The following is a 12964-nucleotide window of genomic DNA, read 5'->3' as shown; positions in this document are numbered from 1 at the left end:
GTATGTACTGCGTCTGGTGCGTCAAAGTGATGGTTCTCGTACTCGTCTGCGACGATGGAAGAACTCCAGCCACAAATAAACACTTTCAAACGCTAGGACGGCAGAATACGGTCCTCTGACTAATATACTCTAATACTGTCTACTCCTCTGTGTGTTCTACAGACGAGAAACGCGAACTCCCATCCACAAGGACTGAGTTCAGATAACGTCTCAACGTAAGTACAGGCAGAAGAAGTGCTCTCAATTCCTGAACGCTCAGAACTCCACGACGATCTCCACCCTCGTAATTCCGAAAACGAATCATATTCCCGAAACCACGGACTATTCTCCCTCTCTACAGAGTCTTCCGAACGCCGACCAACCATATTTTAGTCTTTTGTCGTCCAGCGCGGAAAGTTTGAGAAGAAAAACCTATACTCGTACAATGGTACGGTTCTGAGTAAAAATCCTTGGAAATAACCCAGCCTGCATGGTTTCTGAGGTGCCGCTTCTTGGTTCCTCTCACCTACATCCAAGATTTTCAGCGTTCGGAAGTATTATACGATTATCCTTGCGGCCCCTACTATAACAGCGGCCGGCCGTCACCGTATTGTGCTCCAGAGCTCAGGTGCCACGACGTCCGTCTAGCTATTTTCTGTGTTTAATCAGGACCAACACCCGTGCGGACTTTCCACCCAGAGCTTGAGTTCTGCCTGCCGTTTCATCTCCACTGGCGTTCCAACCTCTACTAATATAGGCAATCATTCATTACGCCGTTTTTATAATAAAGACACTCCGTCACCTTTCATGAAATAAGCGTTAACAATTATTTACAAGACATACATGACAATGTCAGTCTCCTTTATATATTCATATATACGATGTACAACCTATCACACGATACCTAATTGTGTTTGTAGCTCATGGCAAAGTATGTGGATGAGTTCTTGTAAGGTGCGAAATTATGGTCACCTTACAGTGTTTGTCTGGGATGACTCTAGCTACACATAGCAAAAACGATATTGCAAGTATCTACCGACACACCAGAGAAAAAGTGCCTGGTGACTCATAGGGAGTTACCCTGTATAGATGCAATGGCAGTATCTGGAACCTTCCATAGGGCGCTCCCTGAGAGACATAAATAGAGATGGATGTGCTGACGGTGTACGACGCCTTCCATCTGTGTAGGGGAAGGTGACCGAGGTGAGAGGCGCTTATAGTGAGAAAGTGTAATGTGATGAACGTCTGTCAGTAAAGTCTCGTACAGATTATAACAGTGTTGCCACTACACTTTTTATATATCCCATTCATTTTAGTAATAATAAATCAGAAAAGGAAAGTAGCTGCTGCAGAGGCAACACTCGCTTTTCATCTAGTAAGGAACCATCACTCCTACAGCTCCTACCACGTGTATTACTTATTGGATCGACAGCGCACTATATTCCTCCCGGTTTTGTAGAAAAGAATTAGGGCAACGTTATGTGCGAACCAGCCCACGGCCCACGAGTCTACAGTGATCCAATCTTCCGGTCAAGATCTACATCTACATCCAAGCTACGCAAGCGACCTGACGGTGTGTGGAGGAGGGTACCTTGAGTACCTCTATCGGTTCTCCCTTCTATTCCAGTCTCGTATTGTTTGTGGAAAGAAAGATTGTCGGTATCCCTCTGTGTGGGCTCTAATCTCTCTGACTTTATAGTTATGGTCTCTTCGCGAGTTATACGTAGGAGGGAGCAATATACTGCTTGACTCCTCGGTAAAGGTATGTACTCGAAACTTCGACAAAAGCCCGTACCGAGCTACTGACCGTCTCTCTTGCAAAGTCTTCCACTGGAGTTTAACTATCATCTCTGTGACGCTTTCGCGATTACTAAGTGATCCTGTAACGAAGCCCGCTGCTCTCCGTTGGATCTTCTCTCTCTCTTCTATCAACCCTATTTGGTACGGATCCCACACCGGTGAGGGTATTCAAGCAGTGGACGAACAAGTGTACTGTTACCTACTTCCTTTGTATTCGAACTGCATTTCCTTAGGATTTTTCCTATGAATCTCAGTCTGGCACCTGCTTTACCGACGATATGCTGATTGCAATTTAAAACAGTCCAAATGCCTACTCCCAGATAATTTATGGAATTAACTGCTTCCATTTGCTGACCTGCTATATTGTAGCTAAATGATAAAGGATCTTTCTTTCTGTGTATTCGCAGCACATTACATTTGTTGACATTGCGATTCAGTTGCCATTCCCTGCACCATGCGTCAATTCGTTGCAGATCCTCCTGCATTTCAGTACAATTTTCCATTGTTACAACCTCTCGATATACTACAGCATCATCCGCAAAAAACCTCAGTGAACTTCCGATGTTATCCACAAGGTCATTTATATATATTTTGAATAGCAACGGTCCTACGACATTCCCCTGCGGCACACCTGAAATCACTCTTACTTCGGAAGACTTCTGTCCATTGAGAATGACATGCTGCGTTCTGTTATCTAGGAACTCTTCAATCCAGTCACACAATTAGTCTGATAGTCCATATGCTCATTAAACGACTGCGGGGAACTGTATCAAACGCCTTGCGGAAGCCAAGAAACACGGCACCTACCTAGGAACCCGCGTCTATGGTCCTCTGAGTCTCGTGGACGAATATCGCGAGCTGGGTTTCACACGATCGTCTATTTCGAAACCCGTGCTGATTCCTACAGAGTAGATTTCTAGACTCCAGAAAAGTCATTATACTCGAACATAATACGTGTTCCAAAATTCTACAACTGATCGATGTTAGAGATATAGGTCTATAGTTCTGCACATCTGTTCGACGTCCCTTCTTGAAAGCGGGGATGAACTGTGCCTTTTCAAATCTTTTGGAACGCTACGCTCTTCTAGATACCTACGGTACACCGCTGCAAGGAGGAGGGCAAGTTCCTTCGCGTACTCTGCGTAAAATCGAACTGGTATCCCATCAGGTCCAGCGGCCTTTCCTCTTTTGAGCGATTTTAATTGTTTCTCTTACCCTCTGTCGTCTGTTTCAATATCTACCATTTTGTCATCTGTGCGACAATCTAGAGAAGGAACTACAGTGCAGTCTTCCTCTGTGAAACGGATTTGGAAAAAGACATTTACACTACTGGCCATTAAAATTGCTACACCACGAAGATGACGTGCTACAGACGCGAAATTTAACCGACAGGAAGAAGATGCTGTGATATGCAAATGATTAGCTTTTCAGAGCATTCACACAAGGTTGGCGCCGGTGGCGACACCTACAACGTGCTGACATGAGGAAAGCTTCCAACCGACTTCTCATACACAAACAGCAGTTGACCGGCGTTGCCTGGTGAAACGTTGTTGCGATGCCTCGTGTAAGGAGGAGAAATGCGTACCATCACGTTTCCGACTTTGATAAAGGTCGGATTGTAGCCTATCGCGACATTGCTCCTCGCGTTGGTCGAGATCCAATGACTGTTAGCAGAATATGGAATCGGTGTGTTCAGGAGGGTAATACGGAACGCCGTGCTGGATCCCAACGGCCTCGTATCACTAGCAGTCGAGATGACGGGCATGTTATCCGCGTGGCTGTAAAGGATCGTGCAGCCACGTCTCAATCCCTGAGTCAACAGATGGGGACGTTCGCAAGACAACAACCATCTGCACCAACAGTTCGACGACGTCTGTAGCAGCATGGACTATCAGCTCGGAGACCATGGCTGCGGTTACCCTTGACGCTGTATCACAGACAGGAGCGCCGGCGATGGTGTACTCAACGACGAACCTGGGTGCACGAATGGCAAAACGTCATTTTTTCGGATGAATCCAGGTTCTGTTTACAGCATCATGATGGTCGCATCCGTGTTTGGCGACATCGCGGTGAACGCACATTGGAAGCGTGTATTCGTCATCGCCATACTGGCGTATCACCCGGCGTGATGGTAGGAGGTGCCATTGGTTACACGTCTCGGTCACCTCTTGTTCACATTGACGGCACTTTGAACAGTGGACGTTACATTTCAGATGTGTTACGACCCGTGGTTCTACCCGTCATTCAATCCCTGCGAAACCCTACATTTCAGCAGAATAATGCACGACCGCATGTTGCAGGTCCGGAACGGGCCTTTCTGGATACAGAAAATGTTCGACTGCTGCCTTAGTCAGCACATTCTCCAGATCTCTCACCAATTGAAAACGTCTGGTCAATGGTAGTCGAGCAACTGGCTCGTCACAATACACCAGTCACTATTCTTGATGAACTGTGGTATCGTGTTGAAGTTGCATGGGCAGCTGTACCTGTACACGCCATCCAAGCTCTGTCTGACTCAATGCCCAGGCGTATCAAGGCCGTTATTACGGCCAGAGGTGGTTGTTCTGGGTACTGATTTGTTGATTTCTCAGGATCTATGCACCCAAATTGCGTGAAAATGTAATCACATGTCAGTTCTAGTATAATATATTTGTCCAATGAATACCCGTGTATCATCTGCATTTCTTCTTGGTGTAGCAGTTTTAATGACCAGTAGTGTAGTATTTCGGCCTTTAGTTTGTCATCTTGCAGTTCCTTTTGGTGAATAGTTTCGAAGGGAAATGAGCTTACCTATACTGGTAACGTCTAGTAGCTGGTTATTCCTGTGGTCTATATCCTCCCTGCGTGACGGGAGCCCGCTAGGCGAAGCCGGCAGGAAAGAGGCGGAAGGCGGCAGCGGCGGAGGGAGCTTGGGTGGTGGCGGGGGCGGCGGCGGCGGCGGGGGCGGCGGGTGCGAGTGGTGCGCTGGCACGCAGCACGTGAAGAGAAGGTCGGCCACCACGTCGAGCGGCCCGCCGGACGAGCTGCAGCCGGGCGTCAGCTGGCCGCCCACCAGCCAGCAGGTGAAGGTCAGCGTGCAGCGGTACGCCGCCGCGTTGTGGCGGCACGAGCTCGGGTATCCCAGCAGCGACGACAGCAACCGCCCGCCTGCCGATATAAAACGTTTTGAAGTACTTTAGGATTGAAAGCCACGAACGAAGTAGCGGGGTGAGGCTCACGCTGGAGGCACGGCACACATCCAGCCAGTCTCACGAGACTCCTAAAATCAGCAAAAAATGGTTCAAACGGCTCTGAGCACTATGAGACTCAACTGCTGAGGTCATTAGTCCCCTAGAACTTAGAACTAGTTAAACCTAACTAACCTAAGGACATCACAAACATCCATGCCCGAGGCAGGATTCGAACCTGCGACCGTTGTGGTCCTGCGGTTCCAGACTGCAGCGCCTTTAACCGCACGGCCACTTCGGCCGGCTAAAATCAGCAGTCACCCGACTTTGTCAGATCTTCACCTATACCATTACGACATTTGCCACTCGCGCTATGCATCAGACTTGAAACAACGCAAGGGGCTACCTCCAGAGTAAATCTTTGCCTTCAGTAATCTTTAAGATACAGTGAGGTGACCGAAGTCTTAGCGATATTCACATATACAGATGGCGGCAATATCGCGTGCGTTATGTATAAAAGGGCAGTGCACCGGCGGTCCTGTCATTTGCACTCCAGAAATTCATGTGGAAACGTTTTCGACGTGATTATGACAGCACGACCGGAATTAACAGACTCTGAACGCAGAACAGCAGTTGGAGGTAGACACATGGGACGTTCCATTTCGGAAATTGTTAGGGAATTTAATATTCCGAGGTTCACAGTGTCAAGAGTGTGCCAAGAATACCAAATTTGAGCCATCATCTATCACCACGGCCAACACAATGGCCGACGGCCTTCACTTAACGGTCGAGAGCAGCGGCGTTTGCGTAATTGTTAGTGCATTACATTACATTAATACTTGCTCCTTAAATCGTGAATATGACATTTCGTAATAATGTAATGATGTGGAATGTGTGGATTTAACATAAATTGTCTTTTCACGGTACAGTCTTATTTTTTAACAATTACAGTTACTACTTCACGCACTTTGCTGTTATTTTTGAATTGTTATGGGTTATTAATAACAAATTTCATAAGTGAATATATGTATTGCGAAGGCACTGTGAATATCCCGAGTTCCTTAAATAATTGCACCATGACATCTACCATTTCTTCCAGATTTAATAGAATCCTTCTTTTCGTCTTCCCATTCTTCTCCATCTCTTTTCAACAATTTGGTTTGGTGTCGTGTTCCAGTTCCAGTCATTCCACTCACTTCCTTTCCTAAACATTCTCCCTCATAAAACCAAAAACATCTGTCGCCTTCCAACTTTCAGCAAACCCGCAACTACTGCTTACTTCGTCCTCCAAATCACCAAATCTCACTTCTCATCCAACCCTACAATCTCGTAGTTACGAACCTACACAGCAGCAGTCTCGTCAACAACGGAAAATCAGTGGAACATCTTAGTCTATGCGGCCATCAACGCATCTTTTACATAAAAAAAACACAAACAACTTATCTTTATTTTAATTTAAAAGTGCTGTGTCATAGAGCACCACTAAATTTTTAAATATTTTAAAACTGTTAGCCTTAAAAGTAAATGTTGTTAATAACTTGAATAAAAAGTATTAATGTTCCACGCCGGCCGCTGTGGCCGAGCGGTCTTAGGAGCTTCAGCCTGGAGCCGCGCTGCTGCTACGGTTGCAGGTTCGAATCCTGCCTCGGGCATGGATGTGTGTGATGTCCTTAGGTTAGTTAGGTTTAAGTAGTTCTAAGTCTAGGGGACTGAAGACCTCAGATGCTAAGACCTATAGCGCTCAGAGCCATTTGAATCATTTTTTAACGTTCCACAATAATATTTACTAGTTCGTTATGATCCGGCTTTCAGCCTCTTAGGCCATCGTCTGGTAACTTAAGTTCTCTGACGCTGGCCTAAGAAGCTGAAAGCCAGTTCATAACGAACTAATAAATATTATAGTGGAACATTAATACTTTGTTTTCAAGTTATTAGTATGTCTATTTTCCTCCAAAAGCCGACAGAATGTTCCATAAACATTAGCAAAAGTTTTTGTTACCGATGATAGTCTGATAGTCGCCATCCCCACTTGAGCAGCACAAAGGGAATTGAATATTAAAACAAAACAAAAAACTGATGTCTATTCTGTCACCATCTTCCCACCACCTGTCCTGTCTCGTGACAGCCGGCCGAAGTGGCCGTGCGGTTAAAGGCGCTGCAGTCTGGAACCGCAAGACCGCTACGGTCGCAGGTTCGAATCCTGCCTCGGGCATGGATGTTTGTGATGTCCTTAGGTTAGTTAGGTTTAACTAGTTCTAAGTTCTAGGGGACTAATGACCTCAGCAGTTAAGTCCCATAGTGCTCAGAGCCATTTGAACCATTTTGTCTCGTGACAAATTGCGATAATTTCAAAATATGAACTTTTTTGTTCAACTTACAGCCATTTGTAGGGGATGGAGGCAGGTCCCATGTGCGAGAGAGGAATTAAAGTGGGTAAATAATGAGCTGTAATTGGACGAGCTTAACGCAGTTGACGTATGTTTTAATTTCTCGCCATTTTAATTAGAGCCAATAGGTTTATTTTTTATAATTTACTACCTCATTTTAATAGGAAGAAGCGTATACGTTGCACCAGCTTCATACGTCTTTTCACGTGAGTGACATTGTAACACATTTTGAGCAAATAACAGAATTTTTTGGAAAATTATCGTCTCTGGGACTTACGGCTTAAATTCCGGAAAAGAAGTATTAGCCACAAAAAATTTCCAAGCTCTATACGTTCGCGTAAGAAACGATACTAATAAAGGCTCGCAAATCAGTAAAGGAGAAAACTTACGTAACACTATTATCAGAAAAATACACAGAGCACTGAAATGTATTTTTCCGCATACCTTTATAATTAACTACTTAATGAAAGTGGCGGTGAAAGAGAAAAACAGTAGACAGAGACTATCTGTGACTCAGCTTAAGGAAGATGCAGTCTGTGGGAGATTCGCAAAAATGAGCACATAAAAGCAAAAAGATAATCAAATGCGTATTTCATATCGGTTTAAGCAAAGAAGTCAAAAATTTTAACAATGTGGCAACTCCAGTTCAAACAACATTAAATATTCCTGAATCTTACGAATAAGTACTGCGGTGGGAAATCCTTTAACCGCTCAATCTCACAGAATTTTGCTCAGTACGTATTTGAGATACTTTCGACTTTTTATACATTGCATGAATCTACTAGGTGGGATATGAAATATACCGTTCCGGCGGGTCAAAAGATGTTACTCGGCAATTTGAGTTATTATGAATGCGCAACATTTTGAAAAGTTGCTTTCATCGGCTGAGATTATGAACAAGGTTTGCTCGTTTCTCTATGGAGCAGCTCCTTCCGTAGGTTCTGCTAATTTGTTGTTCTACTAAGCCAGAAAAGACGTTTTCGTTTTCTCATTAGCTACGAATGAAAAACAGGTATCTTGTTAAATATTACTTACGTTAGAAACTCGAAAAATATGGAGAGATTATTTTTAGTTGATGCTATCTACTTTCGGAGCAAGTGCGGCTCCACTGACACTTTGCGCAGAAGGGATCGAGAAGTAAGGCACGCCGAGTAGCGACAGGGAAACCGTGACACACAAGTTGCCTCAGTCGTGAACGACGGCGAACGCCAAGCGAGAAAAACTTGGCTGCAGTAATGCAGCTGAGCAGGTATTCCGTGACATTCCTTTTTAGCGAAGGCTTCACTTTCTGTCACAACTTCTGAGAACTTCGCCGCTCTTCCTATGGCACACACCATGCCTCGTGGTGGGCGTTGGGAATCTATTCGCAGCCAATATACACTCCTGGAAATTGAAATAAGAACACCGTGAATTCATTGTCCCAGGAAGGGGAAACTTTATTGACACATTCCTGGGGTCAGATACATCACATGATCACACTGACAGAACCACAGGCACATAGACACAGGCAACAGAGCATGCACAATGTCGGCACTAGTACAGTGTATATCCACCTTTCGCAGCAATGCAGGCTGCTATTCTCCCATGGAGACGATCGTAGAGATGCTGGATGTAGTCCTGTGGAACGGCTTGCCATGCCATTTCCACCTGGCGCCTCAGTTGGACCAGCGTTCGTGCTGGACGTGCAGACCGCGTGAGACGACGCTTCATCCAGTCCCAAACATGCTCAATGGGGGACGGATCCGGAGATCTTGCTGGCCAGGGTAGTTGACTTACACCTTCTAGAGCACGTTGGGTGGCACGGGATACATGCGGACGTGCATTGTCCTGTTGGAACAGCAAGTTCCCTTGCCGGTCTAGGAATGGTAGAACGATGGGTTCGATGACGGTTTGGATGTACCGTGCACTATTCAGTGTCCCCTCGACGATCACCAGTGGTGTACGGCCAGTGTAGGAGATCGCTCCCCACACCATGATGCCGGGTGTTGGCCCTGTGTGCCTCGGTCGTATGCAGTCCTGATTGTGGCGCTCACCTGCACGGCGCCAAACACGCATACGACCATCATTGGCACCAAGGCAGAAGCGACTCTCATCGCTGAAGACGACACGTCTCCATTCGTCCCTCCATTCACGCCTGTCGCGACACCATTGGAGGCGGGCTGCACGATGTTGGGGCGTGAGCGGAAGACGGCCTAACGGTGTGCGGGACCATAGCCCAGCTTCATGGAGACGGTTGCGAATGGTCCTCGCCGATACCCCAGGAGCAACAGTGTCCCTAATTTGCTGGGAAGTGGCGGTGCGGTCCCCTACGGCACTGCGTAGGATCCTACGGTCTTGGCGTGCATCCGTGCGTCGCTGCGATCCGGTCCCAGGTCGACGAGCACGTGCACCTTCCGCCGACCACTGGCGACAACATCGATGTACTGTGGAGACCTCACGCCCCACGTGTTGAGCAATTCGGCGGTACGTCCACCCGGCCTCCCGCATGCCCACTATACGCCCTCGCTCAAAGTCCGTCAACTGCACATACGGTTCACGTCCACGCTGTCGCGGCATGCTACCAGTGTTAAAGACTGCGATGGAGCTCCGCATGCCACGGCAAACTGGCTGACACTGACGGCGGCGGTGCACAAATGCTGCGCAGCTAGCGCCATTCGACGGCCAACACCGCGGTTCCTGGTGTGTCCGCTGTACCGTGCGTGTGATCATTGCTTGTACAGCCCTCTCGCAGTGTCCGGAGCAAGTATGATGGGTCTGACACACCGGTGTCAATGTGTTCTTTTTTCCATTTCCAGGGGTGTACAATGAGTGAAGTACTCGAATATTGTATACAGTTTTTTGAACTCTTTTCAATACATCGTTGCAGACGGCATTTAATTTCGTCTGCTACTCTTGCATTATTACACGTCGCCTATATATACATAAAAAAACTGTAATGTCGTTGTAATAAGAAATAGTACGAAAATTTCAGAAGAACTATTTTAATACACTGCTGAAAACAATGGTCAGATTAGACTCGTACAGTATGTACGAACATCTATATCTAAATCTACATGGATACTCTGCAAATAACATTTAAGTGCTTGGCAGAGGGTTCATCGAACCACCTTCAGCCGGCCGAAGTGGCCGTGCGGTTAAAGGCGCTGCAGTCTGGAACCGCAAGACCGCTACGGTCGCAGGTTCGAATCCTGCCTCAGGCATGGATGTGTGTGTTGTCCTTAGGTTAGTTAGGTTTAACTAGTTCTAAGTTCTAGGGGACTAATGACCTCAGCAGTTGAGTCCCATAGTGCTCAGAGCCATTTGAACCATTTTGAACCACCTTCACAATTCTCTATTATTCCAATCTCGTATAGCGCGCGGAAAGAATGAACAGCTATATATTTCCGTACGAGCTCTGATTTCCCTTATTTTATCGTGGTGATCGTTCCTCCCTGTGTAGGTCGGTGTCAACAAAATATTTTCGCATTCGGAGGAGAAAGTTGGTGATTGGAATTTCGTGAGAAGATTCCGTCGCAACGAAAAACGCCTTTCTTTTAATGATGTCCAGCCCAAATCCTGTATCATTTCTGTGACACTCTCTCCCGTATTTCGCGATAATACAAAACGTGCTGCCTTTCTTTGAACTTTTTCGATGTACTCCATCAGTCCTATCTGGTAAGGATCCCACACCGCGCAGCAGTATTCTAAAAGAGGACGGACAAGCGTAGTGTAGGCAGTCTCCTTAGTAGGTCTGATACATTTTTTAAGTGTCCTGCCAATAAAACGCAGTCTTTGGTTTGCCTTCCCCACAACATTTTCCGTGTGCTCCTTCCAATTTAATTTGTTCGTAATTGTAATACCTAGGTATTTAGTTGAATTTACGGCTTTTAGATTAGACTGATTTATCGTGTAACAGAATTTTAACGAGTTCCTTTTAGCACTCATGTGGATGACCTCACACATTCCGTTATTTAGGGTCAACTGCTAGTTTTCACACCATTCAGATATCTTTTCTAAATCGTTTTGCAGTTTGTTTTGATCTTCTGGTGACTTTATTAGTCGATAAACGACAGCGTCATCTGTAAACAACCGAAGACGGCTGCTCAGATTGCCTCCCAAATCGTTTACATAGTTAAGGAACAGCAAAGGGCCTATAACACTACCTTGGAGAACGCCAGAAATCATTTCTGTTTTACTCGATGACTTTCCGTCAATTACTACGAACGGTGACCTCTCTGACAGGAAATCACAAATCCAGTCACATAACTGAGACGATATTCCACAAGCAGGCAATTTCACTACGAGCCGCTTGTGTGGTACAGTGTCAAAAGTCTTCCGGAAATATAGAAATACGGAATCGATCTGAAATCCCTTGTCAATAGCACTCAAAACTTCGTGTGAATAAAGAGCTAGTTGTGTTTCACAGGAACGACGTTTTCTAAACCCATGTTGACTGTTGTGTCAAAAATGGTTCAAATAAACCGTTTTCTTCAAGTTAATTCATAATATTCGAATACAATATATGTCCCAAAATCCTGCTGCATATCGACGTTAACGTAATGGGCCTGTAATTAAGTGGATTACTCCTACTAACTTTCTTGTATATCGGTGTGACCTGTGCTACTTTCCAGCCTTTGAGCACGGATCTTTGGTTCAAATGGCTCTGAGCACTATGGGACTCAACTGCTGAGGTCATTAGTCCCCTAGAACTTAGAACTAGTTAAACCTAACTAACCTAAGGACATCACAAACATCCATGCCCGAGGCAGGATTCGAACCCGCGACCGTAGCGGTCCTGCGGTTCCAGACTGCAGCGCCTTTAACCGCACGGCCACTTCGGCCGGCGAGCACGGATCTTTCGTCGAGCGAACGGTTGTATATGATTGTTAAGTATGGAGCTAATGCATCAACATACTCAGAAAGGAACCTAATCTGGACCAGGAGACTTGCTTTTATTAAGTGATTTAAGTTCCTTCACTACTCCGAAGATACTTACTTCTACGTTACTCATGTTGGCAGCAGTTCTCGATTCGAATTCTAGAACAGTTACTTCGTCTTCTTTGGTGAAGGAATTTCGGAAAGCTGTGTTTAGTAACTCTGCTTTGGCAGCAATGTCTTCTACAGTATCTCCATTGCTATCGCGCAGAGAAGGCATTGATTGTTTCTTGCTGCTAACATACTTCACATACGACCAGAATCTCTTTGGATTTTCTGCCAGGTTTCGAGACAACGTTTCGTTGTGGAAACTGTTATAGGCATCTCGCATTGAAGTCCGCGCTAAATTTCGAGCTTCCGTAAAAGATCGCCAATCTTGGGGATTTTATGCCTGTTTAAATTTTGCATGTTTGTTTCGTTGTTTCTGCAACAGTCTTCTAACCCGTTTTGTGTACCAAGCTCCGTCGTTTGTTAATTTATTTGGTATAAATCTCTCAACTGCTGCCGATACTATTTCTTTGAATTTAAGCCACATCTGGTCTACACTTATATTATTAATTTGGAAGGAGTGGAGATTGTCTCTCAGGAATGTGTCAAGTGAATTTTTATCTGCTTTTCTGAATAGGTATATTTTTCGAGGATTACAATACTCAGTCTCGCTACGACAACCCTGTGTTCACTAATCCCTGAATCGGTTTTGATGCTCTTTATTAACTC

The 12964-nt window shown here is 45.6% G+C and overlaps 1 protein-coding gene across 1 annotated transcript in view; it reads right to left on the bottom strand.

Annotated features, from left to right (window-relative positions):
• LOC126248797 (serine proteinase stubble) overlaps window positions 1-12964 on the bottom strand; it is a 229920-nt gene that overhangs the window by 45914 nt on the left and 171042 nt on the right. The window contains exon 3 of the mRNA XM_049950187.1: window positions 4570-4926. Coding sequence (XP_049806144.1) covers window positions 4570-4926 — 357 coding nt within the window. The remainder of the gene's footprint in view (window positions 1-4569; window positions 4927-12964) is intronic.

This window comes from Schistocerca nitens, chromosome 3, assembly GCF_023898315.1.
Source record: "Schistocerca nitens isolate TAMUIC-IGC-003100 chromosome 3, iqSchNite1.1, whole genome shotgun sequence".
NCBI lineage: Eukaryota > Metazoa > Arthropoda > Insecta > Orthoptera > Acrididae > Schistocerca > Schistocerca nitens.
This window is presented reverse-complemented; position numbering and strand designations above follow the sequence as displayed.